At 45.2% G+C, this 21,794-nt stretch overlaps 1 protein-coding gene across 3 annotated transcripts; it reads right to left on the reverse strand.

The window, feature by feature from the left end:
- Positions 1-14,903: 14,903 nt before the first annotated feature.
- LOC127343142 (probable glutathione S-transferase DHAR1, cytosolic) lies at positions 14,904-21,021 on the reverse strand. Of its 3 annotated transcripts, none has more exons than XM_051369294.2 (6): positions 20,770-21,021; positions 19,167-19,257; positions 17,379-17,525; positions 16,308-16,425; positions 15,363-15,503; positions 14,904-15,241 (listed from the first exon to the last, which is right to left on the reverse strand). In XM_051369294.2, the coding sequence occupies exons 1-6, from the start codon at positions 20,981-20,983 to the stop codon at positions 15,155-15,157; spliced, it is 798 nt and encodes a 265-aa protein (XP_051225254.1). In that variant the 5' UTR covers positions 20,984-21,021; the 3' UTR covers positions 14,904-15,154. The 3 variants fall into 3 exon arrangements, with proteins under 3 accessions (XP_051225254.1, XP_051225217.1, XP_051225232.1); XM_051369257.2 differs by lacking the exon at positions 19,167-19,257 and adding an exon at positions 20,594-20,684 and having other exon boundaries at positions 20,770-21,015; XM_051369272.2 differs by lacking the exon at positions 20,770-21,021 and adding an exon at positions 19,341-19,501.
- Positions 21,022-21,794: the final 773 nt, after the last annotated feature.

A 21,794-nucleotide genomic window follows, 5' to 3' on the forward strand; every position in this document is an offset into this window, starting at 1 on the left:
GAGGGCAGGGCTCGGGGTGCTGTGTATTTATAGGTGCTAACCGCAGTTTGGATCGGGATTAAGGTTAGATTAGATTAGATTAAGAGTAAAGTCTGAAATAAACCCTGAATTTGTAGAGGATGTTGGAATAGAACCCCGTACTTCTAATCCCGGAAATTAGCACCCTAAACTCATCATTCCCGGTCTATTTCTGCGCTTGGGTAGTTTCCAAACAGTGATCCTATGACTTGGCCTGAGAGTTCTTATCTCTCTCCCGTTGATATCAAGGGCTCACATGTGATGTGCATCGTCTTCATGCCCCCATATTTCCTTCTTTCTCGGTCGGCGCTCTCTGCCATATCTGTGTTCCCTCCACCGCAGGGTCCCTCAAAAAACAGCGTAGCGTTCCTTTCCGGCGTCCTCCCCTTCTCCTCCAACTCCCATCTCTCGTCGGCGTTCTCTCCACCACATGTCTGTAGCTTGCCGGCGCAGCCTGAAGAGCGACGCGCCACTGGGAGTTATACTACGCAGCCTGAAGCTCGTCGCAGGACCGGGATCTTGAGGGCGCGACCTTCAGCACGTCACGGGACCGGGAGCTCGACGACGCGGCCTGCAGCACCTCGGAGGACCGGGAACTCTCCGGCGCGGCCTGCAGGACGGCGCCTGACTGGAATCTCGCCGGCGGAGCCTAAAGCACGGCGCGCGACTGGGAGTTCTACGGCACCGCATGCAGCATGTCGCGGGACCGGGAGCTCGACGGCGCGGCCGGTGCACGTTGCGCTACCTGGAGCTCGACTATGTGGCCTACAGCATCGCGGGCGACCTGCAAATTGATAGCGCGCAGCCTGCAGCTCGCTCTATTCTCATCCACCTGCGCTGACTGGTTCGCCGCCGTTAGCGTCACTTTTGAACCGCGCGCTTACCTCCAGGTCAGGTTCACCTGATCAGCTTGGGCTGGAACACCACACAACGCATACCTGCATGGCTGCATTGCCGCGGAGACGGGTGTCAACACCCGGATTTTTAAGTCCAGATGCCTATTATGCCATACATCGCAATCCCAGGAATATTGTTGTTGCGAGACATAATAGTTGAATATCATAGAGTCATCATTTATTACAACACATAATCGTCTTACAAAGGTGGATCACATGATCCAATATTACAATAGTAGTTGATCTATCGATCAACGAACATCACAAATAGCGGAAGCGAAGTAGTAGTGGCTATCTAATCCACAGGCCAACGCTTGACGTCAGGAGTAGTCCTAGTTGTCGTAGACGTCCTGCTGTCCATCTTCCTCGTACTGCTGTTCACCTTCATAGTCTGGCCATTTGAATAGCCAGGGACATAGCCATGAGTACTTTTAAAGTACTCGCAAACTAATACTAGTGTAAGCACTATCAATTTTTAGTAAGGGGATACTAAGCTCTAGGTTTATTTGCATAAAGCCAAGTTTATTTCATAAACATTTAGAAAAGACTCTTCGTTTGCTAAACTAACTCAAGTGGGAACATTAGTGTCATTCCCACAACTCTGTTGTGATTCAATTCAAAGTCACCATTCACCTTTCAAATTCACGTCCCAAGTCATATGTCACATTTTTGAAAATGGTCTGATGACGGAACAGTATGGCCTTTCCAACCGTCCATAACCGTGGACACGGCTATTCGAATAGTTCTACACTCTGCAGAGGTCGTACACTTGTGCCACAACATTTGCAATAATCCGTCAGGGTTAATCGCCTCGATTTACCATACTCCGTATGCGGACTACCAACCATAACCTTTCCCGTCCATACTCTAGTATGAGCACCTCTCCCCATGAGCTTGGCCTCCCGGTGAAAACCGCAGTCAACCCGGGAACTGCACAGGGATTGGGCCGTACATTCACCTCATATTAACATCATTTCTCATCAGTTCTTTTGTGGTAGAGGCAGCCTCCAGCCTAACCCCGATGACGCCTGTTTAGAGGGAACCCATACTAAAGCACATAAATTTCTAGTTAAGCCCTTACCCATGTTGGGTATTGTGGGGGTACTTTCAAATTGGAATGGTATCGCATCCGAACCCAACCCTCAGTTTTCGTAAAATTCACCAAGTCATTCACCAGTCATATTCACCTTCAAAATCTTTCAATAGAATGACTCATCATTCCAAGGTTTTCAAAGTCATTGGTTTTCACAAGTTCCCATCTCTAGTAGTCAATTTTAGTTTAGCACTAGCAACTACTTGTGAGGGATGCTAAGTATCTTGGATTGCTCTAGGCTAAGTTTGATACTCTTGCACTACTCCATAACTAGACTAAGTGAGTCAGGAATCAAAAGGATACTTTGATAAACAAAATTTAGTAAAGCTTGTAAAGTAAAAAACTTGGGATAGGAGCATTAAGCATAAAAAAAATAATGGTGCCTTGCTCTTGTAGAGCTTTGCACAAGGGAACCTTGCAAGAGTGTTAGCTTGCCTTGATTGGTGAGATGATCAAAATTTTCTTCTCCTTCCTCTTGGTAGAATACCTCTTCCTCTTGATAGTCTCCGGTACTAGCGTCTATAAATGAATACGAGGTACCCAATCACCAAACAATACTTACATGCTAGACTAAAACACACAAAAGGGTTCACACAACTTATTCTAACATCAATTCAAGCATGGTATGGTGAGTTACTTGGTTTGTTCTTATTTAAGAGAAAAATAATTTCCTCTCATTAGGAGCATTTATTTGATTTGCTATTTAAGTCTTTGGAGAAAATAATTTCCTCTCATTAAATTCTATCAAGATTTAATCTCCACAAATAATAATAAGGTATGAAATATAAGTTGACCCAGGTCAACCTTTCATATCTATTATGAGGGAGTAATAATTTAAATGAGGTGCTACACCTCATATAATTTAAAACTAACATCTAAATGATTTAAAATCTCTAAGTAACCAAGCATGAGGCTTATTATACCAAGGTCAGTACCTCTATTTGAATTACTTAGGATCACAATTTAAATGAGAGAGAAGCTCCCATACTATTTAAATAAGTTTATGTGTATGTGTTAAATGGACTAGAAATGGCTCCATAGCCATTATTTGAATCTAGTCCATGATCATGCAAAACAACTATGCTATATTTTTGCATAAACAATTAGATTATGTCAAATGTGAATTATTAGAGTTGGAATCAACTCAAAATCATTTATATATAATTTTTAGTATTTATTTGAAGTTAGAAAAGTCCCTACTTTGTTATTTTTATCATTTGAATTTAATTACGAATTTGGACATGAGGCCAGTGGCATTATTTAGATAATTTCATGAGCTTTCCAAATATATAAAATTGGTTAAATTTGGTGTAGTAGTTTGAGATTTATTCATTTTTGAATGGGGCACCAGTATTTGAAAATCGGATGAAACAATTAAACGAGATTTGAAATGATGGGCCGCGCGGGAAAAGCCTACGGGCCCAAACGGTTTCAAACGGCGAGGCACGGCCCAGCAGCACAGCCAGTGTGAGTGGGCCGCCTGACAAGCTGGGGCCCAGGCGTCAGCGCGTTATAACGCCGAAGCGGTACAGGATGATGCGGTGCGTTGGATTTAAAGAAGATCGGACGGCTCTGGGTCGCCACCTTCCTCGACACGGCTCGCCGGAGAGCTAACCCTACCGGCGGCAGCGAGGTAGCGAGGGGAGGCTTACCGGCGTCCAGCGGGGTCGGCGAGGCGGGCGATCGGCGTTGGAGACGACGGCGGTTCGAATGGTGGTCGAGGGAGAGGCTGGGGTGGCGCCAATCGTCGGCGTCGTCGAGCTTCCGTCGCGGCAGACTTCGGTGAAATTGGGACGGGCTACTGCACAATGTGGACGGGCGAGCGTGTGAGGAGATCAAGGGAAGGGAGGGGAGCAAGTTTGTTGTGGAGAATGGGGGCTGAAATGGCCTCTATTTATAGGAACGTGAGGTGCTGCGGGTGCACGGCAAGGTCGAGCATGGCTATGGCGATTGGGACGGCGAAGGGGCAAGGTAGAGGTCGCGTCGTGTAGGCGACGTCTAGGCGAGGCTAGTGAGCGTGATGGCGCAGCAAGGGGAGGACGAGGGAGTACTGGCGACGATCAAGTGCTCTCAGAACGGGCGCGACAGAACTTTGATCATGGCGACGGCTAGGGTGCACGCGCGGGCATTCGAGCATGTCTAGGGTGTAGCTGGTGGTCCGGTGATCACGCGTGCCAAGTGCGAGAGGGAGAGGAGGGCTAAGGCGACCGTGCGACGGTGTGTCCTGGCGCGTCCAGGGTGGTGCTGGTGCACGCTCTGGCGTGGCCAGTCGTGGTGATCACGTCGTGTCCTGGGCTGTGGAATCTTCCCTTTGTCCCGAAACCATGTCTAGGGTGTTTAGCAGTGGCAGGAGGGGTTGCAGGACATGGTGAGAGGGAGAGGTGAGGTACAGGGGCAGAGGTGGGATGATGGTGAGCATGGTGCACGGCATGGCCAAAGTGGAGCCCTCTCCACACTTTAATCGACGGGAGCAAGTACATGCACTGATGCAGGGGATGCAGGAGGTCACAATGATCACAAACCAAAAGTGGTTTAGCCCAAAATCTGCTGGGTATTGAGGTGTAACACAATTCTGGAAAGTTGCCTGCAAGGTGTTCGGAGAAATGGCCGCATGAAGAAAAAGTTGGAATTTCGGAAATCTTTTTGGTGGAGCTCAAACATATAATTAAAGTGAGAGATTGGTGGTGGTGGTGCTCATTTTGGTGAAGGTTTGCAAGAATTCAAAATGGGGGTCATCTTCACATAGTTTCAAAGTCTTCTCTTGTCAATCCTATTCTGGTCAACCTGGTCAACTTCAGCAGAGATGGTCAACATGAAAGTTGTTTAACTTGACATGGTCTTGGATGACATGGTCATAGTTGACCAATTTTGGTTGAAGAAAAGTCAAAGCCAGAGGGGTAAAGAGGGGATCATGTTAAAAATCACACAAATGACCATCATCACATGTGAGATGGTTTTGAGATTTCCTTTGATTTGATTCTTGTTTCTTTGATGCAATTGTGTTTGTTTATCATATATAAGTATTCTACAAGCAATAGATCAAGCATTGGTGGCCTTGGTTGAAGATTTGCAAATTTGGCTAAGTGTATGTGAGTGAATTTTGGGGATTTTCTCCCTATTTGATTTCTCCCCATTTGAGTTGACTTTTGTTGACTCTAATGTGGTTCTTATTAGTTTAGAAACATTTTCCAACCATTGAAACCAATTTAAATGGTCTTGTTCAAAGATTTGCAAAAATGGCCATAACACATAAGAGGTGATGTGTCAAATTTCATTAAACTTGTAAATTGTTCATCTTGCTTCACTTGGACATGGGTTAGGGTCAATTTAGTACTAGGTTAGGTTTAGAGATGGTTTCCCATCATTTGGTCAAGGTTTAAAGTCATAGGGCAAGAATTGGGTATTATGGCTATGTGTCACATATGCCTCTATGCATATGTTGCATTTGAATTTTAATTTCACTTGGCTTGACCCAAATGGTGTTGTTGAGTGTTGAAATGGTATATAGGAGTGATCCCACCATTCACAACATGTATTAGGGTCAAGATTCTTAAAATCACATATTTGCTATTTTACTCTCATATGCCTCTATGGCATTTTTAGTTTCTTTTTATTTTCTTTGGAAAACACTTGGATTTGGTTTGATAAGCCTTAGGTAAGGTGTATGAAGGTTTTCCAAATCTCTAAGCAAAGTAGAAAAGCTTAGGGTAAAGTTTTATAAATATAGCCATAGGCACATATGCCTCTTTCTTATTTAATTTCCTTTTATTTTATTTTAACTAGGATGGTGAAAAGAGGGGTGAGGTTTAGGGTTTAAGATTATTTCAAATACTAATAACAAGCAATCATGGCAATAGCACAAGAATTAAGCAAGATCACTATGTGTCACACTTTATTTAATAAAAGTTTTTGTTGGTTCCAAAAATTTGGAACTAGGGAAATTCATTTGTTTTGTTTTGAATTTTTGGGATGTTACAAACCCTCCCCCCTTAAACAAATCTCGTCCCGAGATTTTAAGAAAAGTTAGGTTCCTAAGAGAGATTGAGCATTTTATTAACAGGAGGACATACTTGGAGTGGTCTGGGGTGCTTCCTGAGCTTCAGTGGCAGTCATGTGGTAGAGGCGGCCGTTGTTGTTGTTCTGGTTCCTTCTACCGGCGAAGCGACGCTGTTGCTGGGCAGGTGGAGCGGTGGTGGCGGCAATCTTGGCAAGCTTCTTGGGGCACTCATTGAAGTAGTGGCCCACAACTCCACATTCATAGCAGTTGATCGTGGACTTGTCCTTCGGGGTGACGGGGATGGCATTGCTTCCAGTCCTCGGGCCAGTGTTGGTGTTGTTGTTGTTCCCATTGTTGCTGTTGCTGTTGGGGTTGTTGTTGTTGTAGTGGCTGTTGTTGTTGTTACCTCCGGGCTTCGGGGGTCCTCCGTTGCTGTTGTTGTTGTTGGGGCGATAAGTCTGAGCAGGGGGCTTGCTGTATCTTGGGGTGAATCCTCCAGATGAGTTGTTGCGGTACTTCTGGGTATGGTGGGGTCCATTCTGGTTCATCATCCTGCGCTTGCGGTTCTCATTGGCCTGATGTAGCTTTCCTTCCATCTGTATGGCTGAGTCCACGAGGGCTTCGAGGTCAACGAACGGAATGTTCACTAACACAGTTTGCATCTCGTCATGCAGTCCGTTCAGAAATCTTTCCTTTCTCTTCTCATTGGTGTCGGTCTCATCCGGGGCGTACCTTGACAGAGTGAGAAACCTGTCGCGGTATTCCACCACCGACATCCTTCCTTGCTTGAGTTCACGAAACTCGTCTCTCATCTTCTTGATCAGTCCTTGGGGCACAGGGTACTTGCTGAACTTCAGCTTGAAGTCTTCCCAGGTCATCATCTGTCCCGCATTCATTGCGCGGGCACTTGTCCACCAGGCTCTGGCAGGTCCTGACAGGTAGTGGGTGGCAAACAGTACTTTTTCTGCGTCTTCTACTCCCGCAACTTCGAGGTTGTTCTCCATGGTCTGGAGCCAGTCATCAGCATCGAGGGGCTCTTCAGTCTTGTTGAACATCGGTGGGTTGGTGTTTTGAAAATTCTTCAGCTTTGACCCAGGGTGATCATGGTTTCCATGGCCTTGATTGTTCTGAGCTATCTGTTGCAGTGCAGCAAGGTTTGCTTGGCGTTCAGCTCTTTCGGCTTCCCGGTCTGCCATCATCGTCTGCAGCAGTTGCATCATGGCATCCTGGGTGGCATTGCGGGTTGGTGGGGCCATCTGAATATTGAGGTAGATGATAAGATAAGAGGGAAATTTCTAGGGTTTGTTTTGTTAACATTTAAAAAGTTCATAAATTGAAAACTTGAGTAGTGTTGCGGGGGTAAAACCAACAACACTTTTTCATTCATACCAAACATCACATATTACAAAGCTAACACACCGTTGGTTTGAAGAACCATTCATTCGCTCTACGATACAAGGGGATCCTGATACAACTCACACCTACTTAAGTGCTGGAGTGATACTACTCTTCAGGGTGGAATTCTTCGTCTTCATGGGTAATGTGCTTGGCGAGAGGCGAGGGCGTTGTCCAAATCCCTGCGGGTTTTGTACATCCTGAAGTCCTGGTGTGCTACATAGGGGTTCATCTCTGTGTGCGGGGGCATGGTCATCGGTCTTCCCATGGAGTCATGTCTTGGGTAGTAGATGAAGCGAGTGTTCTTGATCTTGTCCTCATTTTGTCCGCACAGACGGAAAATTGCTTCTTGCATAGCTCTGACTAGTCCTTCCTTCCAAGTATTTCCCGTTACAGAAAACCAGATGGTTTCCCATACCGGGGCTCCAAGTTTCCTTCGTAGATCAGTAGAAACTTCCCACCGAGGTGGTTCTCCGGAGTGGTTGTTGAGGGGTATTCCGAAGAACTCGGGATACGGGTGGCCTAGGTATTCCACTAGTTGCTTTAAATCTTTTTCGAACGTTAGGTCTCCTCCGTGACCAAGCTGATAGAACTCCCATTGGTACTCCATCTGTGAGCAATGAGGATGAGTAAGTTAATGAAGTGATCAAGTGTGCAAAATTTTATGTACAATTATAAAGAAAAGTAGAGCATGGATTTATTCTTTTGAAAAGATCTTAAGATAAGGGTGAGAATAAGTTTTCAGAAATATTTACTTTCTTTGTTTTGAAACTAAGTTTTTAGGACGTCCATTCTAACTAGGGTCTCCTAAGGTCAAACAATGGCTCTGATACCAACTTGTCAACACCCGGATTTTTAAGTCCAGATGCCTATTATGCCATACATCGCAATCCCAGGAATATTATTGTTGCGAGACATAATAGTTGAATATCATAGAGTCATCATTTATTACAACACATAATCGTCTTACAAAGGTGGATCACATGATCCAATATTACAATAGTAGTTGATCTATCGATCAACGAACATCACAAATAGCGGAAGCGAAGTAGTAGTGGCTATCTAATCCACAGGCCAACGCTTGACGTCAGGAGTAGTCCTAGTTGTCGTAGACGTCCTGCTGTCCATCTTCCTCGTACTGCTGTTCACCTTCATAGTCTGGCCATTTGAATAGCCAGGGACACAGCCATGAGTACTTTTAAAGTACTCGCAAACTAATACTAGTGTAAGCACTATCAATTTTTAGTAAGGGGATACTAAGCTCTAGGTTTATTTGCATAAAGCCAAGTTTATTTCATAAACATTTAGAAAAGACTCTTCATTTGCTAAACTAACTCAAGTGGGAACATTAGTGTCATTCCCACAACTCTGTTGTGATTCAATTCAAAGTCACCATTCACCTTTCAAATTCACGTCCCAAGTCATATGTCACATTTTTGAAAATGGTCTGATGACGGAACAGTATGGCCTTTCCAACCGTCCATAACCGTGGACACGGCTATTCGAATAGTTCTACACTCTGCAGAGGTCGTACACTTGTGCCACAACATTTGCAATAATCCGTCAGGGTTAACTGGCCCTGATTTACCATACTCCGTATGTGGACTACCAACCATAACCTTTCACTTACATACTCTAGTATGAGCACCTCTCCCCATGAGCTTGGCCTCCCGGTGAAAACCGCAGTCAACCCAGGAACTGTACAGGGATTGGGCCGTACATTCACCTCATATTAACATCATTTCTCATCAGTTCTTTTGTGGTAGAGGCAGCCTCCAGCCTAACCCCGATGACGCCTGTTTAGAGGGAACCCATACTAAAGCACATAAATTTCTAGTTAAGCCCTTACCCATGTTGGGTATTGTGGGGGTACTTTCAAATTGGAATGGTATCGCATCCGAACCCAACCCTCAGTTTTCGTAAAATTCACCAAGTCATTCACCAGTCATATTCACCTTCAAAATCTTTCAATAGAATGACTCATCATTCCAAGGTTTTCAAAGTCATTGGTTTTCACAAGTTCCCATCTCTAGTAGTCAATTTTAGTTTAGCACTAGCAACTACTTGTGAGGGATGCTAAGTATCTTGGATTGCTCTAGGCTAAGTTTGATACTCTTGCACTACTCCATAACTAGACTAAGTGAGTCAGGAATCAAAAGGATACTTTGATAAACAAAATTTAGTAAAGCTTGTAAAGTAAAAACTTGGGATAGGAGCATTAAGCATAAAAAAAATAATGGTGCCTTGCTCTTGTAGAGCTTTGCACAAGGTAACCTTGCAAGAGTGTTAGCTTGCCTTGATTGGTGAGATGATCAAAGTTTTCTTCTCCTTCCTCTTGGTAGAATACCTCTTCCTCTTGATAGTCTCCGGTACTAGCGTCTATAAATGAATACGAGGTACCCAATCACCAAACAATACTTACATGCTAGACTAAAACACACAAAAGGGTTCACACAACTTATTCTAACATCAATTCAAGCATGGTATGGTGAGTTACTTGGTTTGTTCTTATTTAAGAGAAAAATAATTTCCTCTCATTAGGAGCATTTATTTGATTTGCTATTTAAGTCTTTGGAGAAAATAATTTCCTCTCATTAAATCCTATCAAGATTTAATCTCCACAAATAATAATAAGGTATGAAATATAAGTTGACCCAGGTCAACCTTTCATATCTATTATGAGGGAGTAATAATTTAAATGAGGTGCTACACCTCATATAATTTAAAACTAACATCTAAATGATTTAAAATCTCTAAGTAACCAAGCATGAGGCTTATTATACCAAGGTCAGTACCTCTATTTGAATTACTTAGGATCACAATTTAAATGAGAGAGAAGCTCCCATACTATTTAAATAAGTTTATGTGTATGTGTTAAATGGACTAGAAATGGCTCCATAGCCATTATTTGAATCTAGTCCATGATCATGCAAAACAACTATGCTATATTTTTGCATAAACAATTAGATTATGTCAAATGTGAATTATTAGAGTTGGAATCAACTCAAAATCATTTATATATAATTTTTAGTATTTATTTGAAGTTAGAAAAGTCCCTGCCTTGTTATTTTTATCATTTGAATTTAATTACGAATTTGGACATGAGGCCAGTGGCATTATTTAGATAATTTCATGAGCTTTCCAAATATATAAAATTGGTTAAATTTGGTGTAGTAGTTTGAGATTTATTCAATTTTGAATGGGGCACCAGTATTTGAAAATCGGATGAAACAATTAAACGAGATTTGAAATGATGGGCTGCGCGGGAAAAGCCTACGGGCCCAAACGGTTTCAAACGGAGAGGCACGGCCCAGCAGCACAGCCAGTGTGAGTGGGCCGCCTGACAAGCTGGGGCCCAGGCGTCAGCGCGTTATAACGCCGAAGCGGTACAGGATGATGCGGTGCGTTGGATTTAAAGAAGATCGGACGGCTCTGGGTCGCCACCTTCCTCGACACGGCTCGCCGGAGAGCTAACCCTACCGGCGGCAGCGAGGTAGCGAGGGGAGGCTTACCGGCGTCCAACGGGGTCGGCGAGGCGGGCGATCGGCGTTGGAGACGACGGCGGTTCGAATGGTGGTCGAGGGAGAGGCTGGGGTGGCGCCAATCGTCGGCGTCGTCGAGCTTCCGTCGCGGCAGACTTCGGTGAAATTGGGACGGGCTACTGCACAATGTGGACGGGCGAGCGTGTGAGGAGATCAAGGGAAGGGAGGGGAGCAAGTTTGTTGTGGAGAATGGGGGCTGAAATGGCCTCTATTTATAGGAACGTGAGGTGCTGCGGGTGCACGGCAAGGTCGAGCATGGCTATGGCGATTGGGACGGCGAAGGGGCAAGGTAGAGGTCGCGTCGTGTAGGCGACTTCTAGGCGAGGCTAATGAGCGTGATGGCGCAGCAAGGGGAGGACGAGGGAGTACTGGCGACGATCAAGTGCTCTCAGTACGGGCGCGGCAGAACTTTGATCATGGCGACGGCTAGGGTGCACGCGCGGGCATTCGAGCATGTCTAGGGTGTAGCTGGTGGTGCGGTGATCACGCGTGCCAAGTGCGAGAGGGAGAGGAGGGCTGAGGCGACCGTGCGACGGTGTGTCCTGGCGCGTCCAGGGTGGTGCTGGTGCACGCTCTGGCGTGGCCAGTCGTGGTGATCACGTCATGTCCTGGGCTGTGGAATCTTCCCTTTGTCCCGAAACCATGTCTAGGGTGTTTAGCAGTGGCAGGAGGGGTTGCAGGACATGGTGAGAGGGAGAGGTGAGGTACAGGGGCAGAGGTGGCATGATGGTGAGCATGGTGCACGGCATGGCCAAAGTGCTGCCCTCTCCACACTTTAATCGACGAGAGCAAGTACATGCACTGATGCAGGGGATGCAGGAGGTCACAATGATCACAAACCAAAAGTGGTTTAGCCCAAAATCTGCTGGGTATTGAGGTGTAACACAATTCTGGAAAGTTGCCTGCAAGGTGTTCGGAGAAATGGCCGCATGAAGAAAAAGTTGGAATTTTGGAAATCTTTTTGGTGGAGCTCAAACATATAATTAAAGTGAGAGATTGGTGGTGGTGGTGATCATTTTGGTGAAGGTTTGCAAGAATTCAAAATGGGGGTCATCTTCACATAGTTTCAAAGTCTTCTCTTGTCAATCCTATTCTGGTCAACCTGGTCAACTTCAGCAGAGATGGTCAACATGAAAGTTGTTGAACTTGACATGGTCTTGGATGACATGGTCATAGTTGACCAAGTTTGGTTGAAGAAAAGTCAAAGCCAGAGGGGTAAAGAGGGGATCATGTTAAAAATCACACAAATGACCATCATCACATGTGAGATGGTTTTGAGATTTCCTTTGACTTGATTCTTGTTTCTTTGATGCAATTGTGTTTGTTTATCATATATAAGTATTCTACAAGCAATAGATCAAGCATTGGTGGCCTTGGTTGAAGATTTGCAAATTTGGCTAAGTGTATGTGAGTGAATTTTGGGGATTTTCTCCCTATTTGATTTCTCCCCATTTGAGTTGACTTTTGTTGACTCTAATGTGGTTCTTATTAATTTAGAAACATTTTCCAACCATTGAAACCAATTTAAATGGTCTTGTTCAAAGATTTGCAAAAATGGCCATAACACATAAAAGGTGATGTGTCAAATTTCATTAAACTTGTAAATTGTTCATCTTGCTTCACTTGGACATGGGTTAGGGTCAATTTAGTATTAGGTTAGGTTTAGAGATGGTTTCCCATCATTTGGTCAAGGTTTAAAGTCATAGGGCAAGAATTGGGTATTATGGCTATGTGTCACATATGCCTCTATGCATATGTTGCATTTGAATTTTAATTTGACTTGGCTTGACCCAAATGGTGTTGTTGAGTGTTGAATTGGTATATAGGAGTGATCCCACCATTCACAACATGTATTAGGGTCAAGATTCTTAAAATCACATATTTGCTATTTTACTCTCATATGCCTCTATGGCATTTTTAGTTTCTTTTTATTTTCTTTGGAAAACACTTGGATTTGGTTTGATAAGCCTTAGGTAAGGTGTATGAAGGTTTTCCAAATCTCTAAGCAAAGTAGAAAAGCTTAGGGTAAAGTTTTATAAATATAGCCATAGGCACATATGCCTCTTTCTTATTTAATTTCCTTTTATTTTATTTTAACTAGGATGGTGAAAAGAGGGGTGAGGTTTAGGGTTTAAGATTATTTCAAATACTAATAACAAGCAATCATGGCAATAGCACAAGAATTAAGCAAGATCACTATGTGTCACACTTTATTTAATAAAAGTTTTTGTTGGTTCCAAAAATTTGGAACTAGGGAAATTCATTTGTTTTGTTTTGAATTTTTGGGATGTTACAACGGGGAGCTAGAAGACAGCACCACGGTGCAGCTAAATCGATGACACGGTCGTTTCTATGCCGGAGGCAGCAGATGCCATGGCCTAGCTTCCCTTGATGGCCCAGAGCAGATGCCATGGCCTAGCTCGACTATGGCGTACAAGGACGACGAAGAGGAAAGGACGAACTCTCGATCCAGCCGATCAAATCAGTTGACATAGCGATCCCCGTGTTGACTGCTGCCACGTCAACAAATCCCGAGTGGAAACGAGCTTCAAGTAAATATAGACCGGGAATAGTGAGTCTAGGGTACTAATTTCCGGGAATAAGAGTATAGGGTCTGATTCCAACCCCCTCTACAAATACAGGGTTTATTTCAGACTTCACCCTTAGATTAACCGTGGTCAGGTTTATCGGGTTGGCCGGGGTTGCCGGGTGATGATCTTATCCGCGGTAACTAATTTCCGCTTTTCACCCCGGGAGTAACTTGGGAGACGGCTCGCTGACTGGCCTGGCCCACGTGGCAGAGGGTTATGCTTTTCCGTTTGGTGTTAAATGATTCGTGCATTGGCTTTTGTTTGAAGAAAAAGAAATTTTTGGTCCGTTTGTAACTGTTGTAGTAGAAGATAAAATTTCTAGATTAGATGGTTATTCCTTCCGACGAAAGTCGGGCCAACCGCTCAATAATTGGCCATTTGTTTACGAGTAGATATAGATGATTTTTGTAACGATCACATGTGGAGGAATTATTCTTGAAGAAATTAAAGAAATATCATAGTGCAATCCTAACAAAAAAAATATCATCGTGCAAAACGAACGGACACTTATACATGGCGAATCTCGCTGGGAAAAGAAAGAAAAAGAAAGTGCGACACGAGAACGGCGTGAGCTGAACTGGCGTGTGCGAACCCGTGAGGAATCGTTTCAGATCACACCTCACCTTGCCTCTCGAATGAGTCTGACTCCAAAGTAACAAGACGATAACGTTTTTGTTGTTCTGAATTCCTAGAATATATATCGTTCACTACTTTGCATCTTCTGGGAACAGTTCAGAGACGCGACAAACCTATAAAACGTACACGTCGCTCACCTTTTCTGACAGAGATTGATTAGCAGGAATCCACATGATTAATTAGACACGCGCAGCATTAAAGATGACCCTAACAACGAGAACCAACCTGAGATTGGATGGTTAGCTGGGTGGTTAGGTTGGATGGTTATACCCCCAGCCCACCAAAGTTCAAACCCCAGGTTTGACATCTGTGTGTCTCATAAAGACGGAATATTCCTTCAGTGGGAGGTGACGTTTCCGTCGACAGCGAGACGTCTGTGGTGACTTCGTCAATTTCAAGATCAAATTCGCCAGTCAGTCTTCCGGAGGTGCTCATAAGGGTAGGGTGTGCGTGTGTGCGTTCATAGGGGTGAGTGCATGCGCATGTATGTGAGCGCCTGCGTTTGTACTGTGTTTCTCAAAAAAAAAAAAAAACCCTAAGAACGGTTCATTTCATCTTGTGACGCTGAAATGGAACGGCTCACACATCGCCATCGATGGATACAGCGATACTAGAAATCTGGCCTCCTCACATCAGAGACAACACCATTGCCCTGAAGAAGCAGATTTTGCTATGTTACGACCTGAGATGAGTTGCTCCTGTTCTTTACATAAGAACTGCTGATACTCTTAGACATGAAAAAACTCATTTTATGCAGGAAGAGGCTCACAGCCGCAGCTCCATTATTCACGCGAAAAAAGGTTCACGCCACAATACATGCACTCTAGTAGCACCAGAACAGGAAGGGAGACAAAGTTCACGCAGAAAGTGCACGATTGCGACAACCACAGCCAGCAAGGCTTTGCATTATTCCAACCACTGCCCATCACTACCACTACTGATAAGGACCTGACAGACACGAACGGTGGTCTTTGAGCAGCACGAGCTTACGGGTTCACCTTTGGCGCCCATCCGGCGATCAGGTGCTCCTTGGCTGGCTTGGTCTTCACGAAGGATTCCCGGCTGAAGAGGGCCTGCGTGGTAGACAATGAAAGTATTAACTCGGTGCTGGACAAGGTCTCGGAATGATGCAAATCGTTGTATCTGCTTCAGTGATCTGATCGTTGTATCTGCTTCAGTGATCTGATTGCGTACCTCTGTGTAGGCGTGGACGCCAGTCAGGGTTTCAGGGATCTTCCAGCCTTTGAAATGATCCAGGGCAACCTGGAGATGGAACAGCTTTGGGCCCAGGCTCAGATCTGCAGCCGACACGTTCTCGCCGTTGATGTAGGGGCCCTGCCAGCACAGTTTTGGTCATGGTGTTAGCACAAGTTTGGTTCGAGCATGATCAAGCCAGACAGATAATCAGACTAAACTAAGGCACCAATGAGACGAGTGAAATTATTGAAGTACGTCATATCCAGGCAGGTGTAATGCTTGGATAGTGAGACTTCGATATAATGGAATCAGGGCCGTTGACAAGCACGTGCGAGCTGGGCGGCCGAACAGGGCCCCCCAAAATTAGGGGCCCCCGAGTCTTGCTAAGTGCGGCTAGTTAGAGCCGCCGCCCTGCTTTAATTTTTTTGGATTTTGGTTAGTATAGTTTGGAGATCAACGCAGAAGTCACAACGCCGCCATGGAAGAGGGTCGTCAGTTCTTGGTTGCGATGTAGAAGAAGATAGAACGAGCAGGCAAAGAGATATGTTGGGCTTCTGGGCCATGTTTCGTTGACTGAGGACGTGAGGAATTAGGCCTGGTTATTGATGTGGTGACTAAGAATAGGCAAAAGATACAGAACGTGGTTTCTAAAAAAACTGAAAAACCTGTACGGGTGGTGCTAGACTGCTAGCTAGAGGAAATAACCCAATTTCTTACAAATAATTATTTTGAGCATTATAAGTCTTTCACATATTACATGTAATTCACATTTTAAAGCTATATAATTAAATAAAAATAGGTTTAGATTTCTTAAATTTTTTATATATAGGCTATATTTTATAATTCGCACAGGGGCCTCAAATTCCTGGAGACGGCCCTGAATGGAATGGCTGTGGAAGCAGCTGCCACATCGACTTCGAAAAACAGTGTCAGCTGACTTACATGAGCTTTTAGGTGCGCATCGAGTGCCTCCAGCTCGTCAACAAGTGCCTTCTCTGTGCCATCCGTGGCATCCTTGCTCTTCAAGAACGCGATGAAGGTTGAGAAGATCTTTGAGCCCCTGTTATCATAAGTCCAACCAAAGGCATCATACACAAATAGAACATGATTAAAAAAATGGTATGACAAACAAGGAAGTTCCTTTTTTTGGGTGAAAGCAGACAACATTGAAACTGAAGATGTGCTTTTTTTTATGGAAGGAAATCAAGTAATTACAGCCATTTAGTGCTTGGCATATGCTATTTAGCTAACTCCCACAAATGCAGAACTACCTTCCTGTAAGAGGACATCAAGCCCAAAGTGTCCATGAAAATAACAATTGCAAGTTTCAAAGCCAAATCACTCACAAAGGATCTTATGCAAGAAGATATCAAGTCAATACTAGCATTTCAACGAGCAATGAAAATGAAGTAATAGACAGTTCCTGCTGTAGCTAACTGTAGAGAAATGCCCAAAACCGTTGATATAAAAGATGAGATGCCAAATATATAAATACAAAGCGTAGACAGGCCAAATTATTACAATCGTTTCACTAGTATCAAAAGCAAGTATTTCAACATGACAAAGCATAACTATTTTACTGTAGGAGCACATGGTGCCAAAACTGTTCATGAAACTACGAGCAGCAAGTTTCAAATCCAAAGGTTTCTAGAAGTATATCTTTATAGGTGGCAAGTATTTCAAGTTACTGTACTATTTCAGTGTGTTATCCAAATCAAGTCATCCGGAGGAATGCCTAATTCAGTTATTTTTATAAGTGATCATGCTCAAACCATCCGCGAAACTTATAATTGCACAATTTCGAGACCAAAAGATCTCTAGAAGCATAATGTTGAGTATCATGGTTATGATCTGCCAAACATACAAATTAAACAGTACAAAAAAGAGAATGACTGAAACAGCTGCTCCTTCCTGCTTACAAGACCATCGATATAACAAGGATCTCAAAATGCAAGAAATAACAAAGCTTTTAATCTCTCGATAAATAAAAGTGACATGCCATTGGGAACTTACACTGATGCATACTCAGGAGGGGTGACAAGTGATGGAGTTGGGTACTTCTCCTCAATAATCTGAGTGATTACATCGGAATCAGCAATCCATTTACCATCACCGCTGTTAAACACAGGCACCTTCCCCTCTGGGTTGATCTCCAGAAACCTGAAATCAGTCAGGTTAGTTCAAGAAGTTCGCAAACAGGGATAAGCTCCAACACCCAAAGAGGCAGGCTTCAACAAAATTTAGTCTAACAATGCAAAACTGTATCTTCTCTAAATCACATCTTTATTGCAAGTAAAGCTCTAGAATATCTTGGAATTGGTAACAAATAATCTCACACATGATAGCATCCAAGCATCTGGTAGTTTATTCGTTCATTATAGATTATTGTTTCTCTTTTCTCAAGCATCAAGAAATAATAAAACGAAGGAATTCCGAACTACTACACAAATCTGATTGATAATTTAAATTCAAATGCTTTTGCTCAGGCCATATGGTCCATCTTACATCTCTAATGGTTTTAATATGTTGAAACTGTTTAAGTTTAAGAAAATAAAAAGGGCAGCCCGGTGCATGAAGCTCCCGCTTTGCGCGGGGTCCGGGGAGGGGTCCACATTATAGCACATAAAGCTATCCCGACAAGAACATGTACATAGATAAGCCCGGTAGAAGAACTATCTAACATGAGGGGAACACACTAAACTATCTCTTATAATCAATCTACCTCACAATTTACAAATTAAAATGGCGATTAATTTAAACCTGAGAAATCTTGTTATCCCAGTGCAGTTTCTCCAGCATGTTTAGAATCTGGAAATAGAGGTTTATGTTCAAGAGGAGGTCCAGTGTGGCTTATGCATTCAGAATAAGCTTCGTGGTAGCTTGTCTGTTTTTTTTAATGCATAATCAAGTATTTTCATTGCAGGGTCCTTTTTTTTGGAATTATAGGGCCATCCTCTGGTTACATGCTAGAATGCAAACAACTGTGACATGTGTGCTAACATAGGACACATACTCACAGTTGCAGAAAAATGCTACGATCAATTGCGATTAAATAGCCCAATAATCAGGCTGAAAAAGTTATCCTACAACTTGTATCCAGCAGGGTAAATTCAAAACACTGACGCACGTGTGCCTAAATAAACAAAGAGAATATGTAATTCTCAAGCCTCCTGGGATTTGACGTGCTACAGATATGCTCATCTCCCAGTTTACCATAAACGGATTTAACTCGATCTCTGTTTTCTATCTTGAGCTATTTAATTGCAACTTTCCTACCTACACATGCTTCCATATACAGACCACCTCTGAGAGGGTTAGTATACAGCTCATGTCTGAAATGAAGAAAATCCCGGATAATCCCCCCAAATTAGCATAATTTACTATGGTATGTGGGCACAGAATATGTAACTTGGATCAGATGAAGTCCCGTATGTATTAGGGTTTTCACAATCCAAAATGGCAGGCACAGCGCAGAGCCCCAAGCATACCATTACCAAGCATCAACCTCAGTCCCAGTTCCAGGGCTACATATTCCGCAATGGATCTACCGAATCAGAAGGTATCTATACAGAATCCTCACCCACAGCAAAACCATAACTCTCAGCCCCGCACTACTCCTACTCCACCATACGCGAAGCGACCAACAATTTAAGCCAATTGGTGCAGAAATGGCTCAAACAGTTTTGAACATCAGATGTCTACCGGCTGGAAACCCACCAAGCGCTTGTCAGAGGGCGTTTGGTTTCAGTGTGTGTGTGTGGGACATTTAGAGGTTGGGAGGAAGATCGGAGACGGACGAACCAGTCGGGCTTGTTGCTGAGGTCCACGAGCTTCGTCTGGTAGGGCTCCTTCTTCTCCTCCAGCGTGAGCAGCACCCTCTGCGCGAAGGGACCTGGACACGCCCCCAAAATAGTCAGGGCCTTCTGCGTCAAAGAACGAGAGCACGGTACGGGAGGGGCACGGCGCAGTACTCACAGTCGCCGAGCGTGTCCGGGCTCCCGGCGGCGGCCTTGACCAGCACCTCCACAGTCATGGCGACGTCGACGGAATCCTAGTGGTCCTGAGAGAGTGAGTGCTGCTGTTGATCTGCGGCGAGGTTTGGGCGATGGGGAAGATGAATGGGGTTGTGGGTATTTATCGGGGGTGCGTGCGTGGTGGCTCGCCGGAGACCGACGGGCGGGCCGCGGCGGAGATCGTAGCCCCTGACGCATTGATTCGGTTCTGGAATCTTCGGGGTCCGGGGCTCTGCACCGGACCGGAGAGCCGGGTGGGTGCGGCGTGTGGGAATGGTTAGATTCTGCGGGCGCGCGCGAGCCGCGTGTGACAGTATGATCAGGACCAATCGTGTTGCTCTCCGCTGCTGCTGGACAAGTTTTGGGTGCGTGCTTACCCAACGGCTGTTACCTGGGTACAAAACCCATGTGGCTGATCAGACTCGACGCTGCTGCACTCGCGGACCCACTGTGGCAGAATAGTGGTCTGGTACAAGTTCTGTAAAGTCTTGCTGCTATTCAGGCATTTTCTCCTAAAAAACTGAACCCAAGCATTTTAAAATCAGATTAGTAGTTAGCTCTAAACATTAATCTTGTACGCTTCACTGGCGTGTCGTGTCTTGAAATGCAGTAGCTCAGGATTCAGACTTGAAACTTATCCTATAAATCTCTGTTTCACTGTTTCAAGTGGAGTAAAACCGAAATACCGAAGCTGAACCCCCATTTCTGCTGAAGTAAACCGAAACCAACAAGAGAAGCTAGTATGATCTCTGAAGCAGGCTGGGATTTAAGTGCCCTCCAAACATCACAGTGGATAGATCTTCTAGGAGAAAACACTACTTCGTGTGTGGTTTTCTTCTGCATCCAAAACTGCAGAAACTGTAGAACGACCGCACCTAGTACTACCAAAGTATCAACCTCAGTCCCAGTTCAGAGACGGCTACATTCCGCATCGGATCTACCGAATCCACCGCACCGGAGGAGGTAGAATCTATCTAGGCAACGCCACAAGCCTCTCACCCATAGCAACAACCAAAGAATCTCAGTCTCGCAATTTAGTTCCTACTTCACCAAAAACGAACCAGCTAACGATTGCTGCAGAGATGGCTCAAACAATTTCGAAAATCGGGCAGCAGACAGTAATCCATCAATCACTCATGAAAGGATTATGTACTTTTGTGAGTGGAACAATTTTGTGGGGAGGAGGAGGAGGAGGAGGAGAATAGAGGGACGCACCACTTGGGCTTGTTGCTGACGTCGATGAGCTTCATCTGGTAGGTGACCTTCTTCTCCTCCAGCGTGAGCAGCACCCTCTGGGAGAAGGGACCTGGCCACGATCGGAGAACAGGTCAGCACCGAATCCACCCAGGGCCGGCGAGGCAGGACGGGCGGGGCGCGGCGGGGGCACTCACAGTCGCCGAGCGTGTCGGGGTGGCCGACGGCGGCCTTGACGCACACCTCCACAGTCATGGCGACGACGGCGGCGGAATGCTGGTGGTGGTGCTGGGGGGATCGAGCGTGCTGTTGATCCGCGGCGATGGGGGATAGTGTGGGGGTAGGTTGCGGCGGATTATTATTTATCGAGGGAGGGGGACATGATCCGCGTGTGAGTGAGGCAGGCAGCATCGATTCGCTTCTCTCTCTGGAGGCTTCGGGATCGGGGCCTGCGCTGGACCGGAGCGGCAGCTGCAGGACGTACTCACATGATTTAGGGTAATCGTGTTGCTTTCGGCTGCCGGTGAAAAGCGCGAGAGAATAAAGATGTATATTTGCTGACGTGCAGAATTTGTTTGTTTATTTTGGCGCATGATTGACCCTGCTAGAATACTCCCGGTTGAGTGTGCCCTTGCAAAGTTGCAATTTGGATGTGTGGACTTGCCGGACTACAGTTCTTGGTCGCCCTCCTCCTCTTACCGGGCCGATCCAAGGCCTCTCCGCCGGAATAGCCGGCCGGAGTAGGTTGCGGTGACGCGCCGGAGTAGTTAGGGTAGGTTCTCCTTTAGGGTTCTTGTAGTTTTCCGGCTCTATGCCGTGTTCTGGGCGTATGCCCTGTAGTGGTAGTGGTGGCCTGGATCCACGCCAATCCAGTGCCTTGTAGGGCTGGTCCTGCTGCTGCTCGTGCTCCTATGGCTGCAGGACGGCGGAAGGAGGAGCAGAGCCACCATCCTCAATAAATCGGCGGTGGATCTCTGCTGGCGCTGTGGAGGCCAAGATGAGATCTTTCTCCTGGCCGGCCGCGGCGGCGAGGAGGAGAAAGGCAAGATCTTGGTGTTTCTTGTTGCGGCCCTTCTCTCGGCCGGCCTTGGAGGCGAGGGAGAACGGGGATGCAGAAGATATCTCTCTGCTCCGACAAGATCCAGGTTCGTCCAGCTCTCCTGTTGGATGGGGTCGATCTGCAACTTCTTCCTCTCTCTGTCTCGCCATGGAGGTGCTGGGA

The sequence above is a fragment of the Lolium perenne genome, chromosome 1, assembly GCF_019359855.2.
Source record: "Lolium perenne isolate Kyuss_39 chromosome 1, Kyuss_2.0, whole genome shotgun sequence".
NCBI lineage: Eukaryota > Viridiplantae > Streptophyta > Magnoliopsida > Poales > Poaceae > Lolium > Lolium perenne.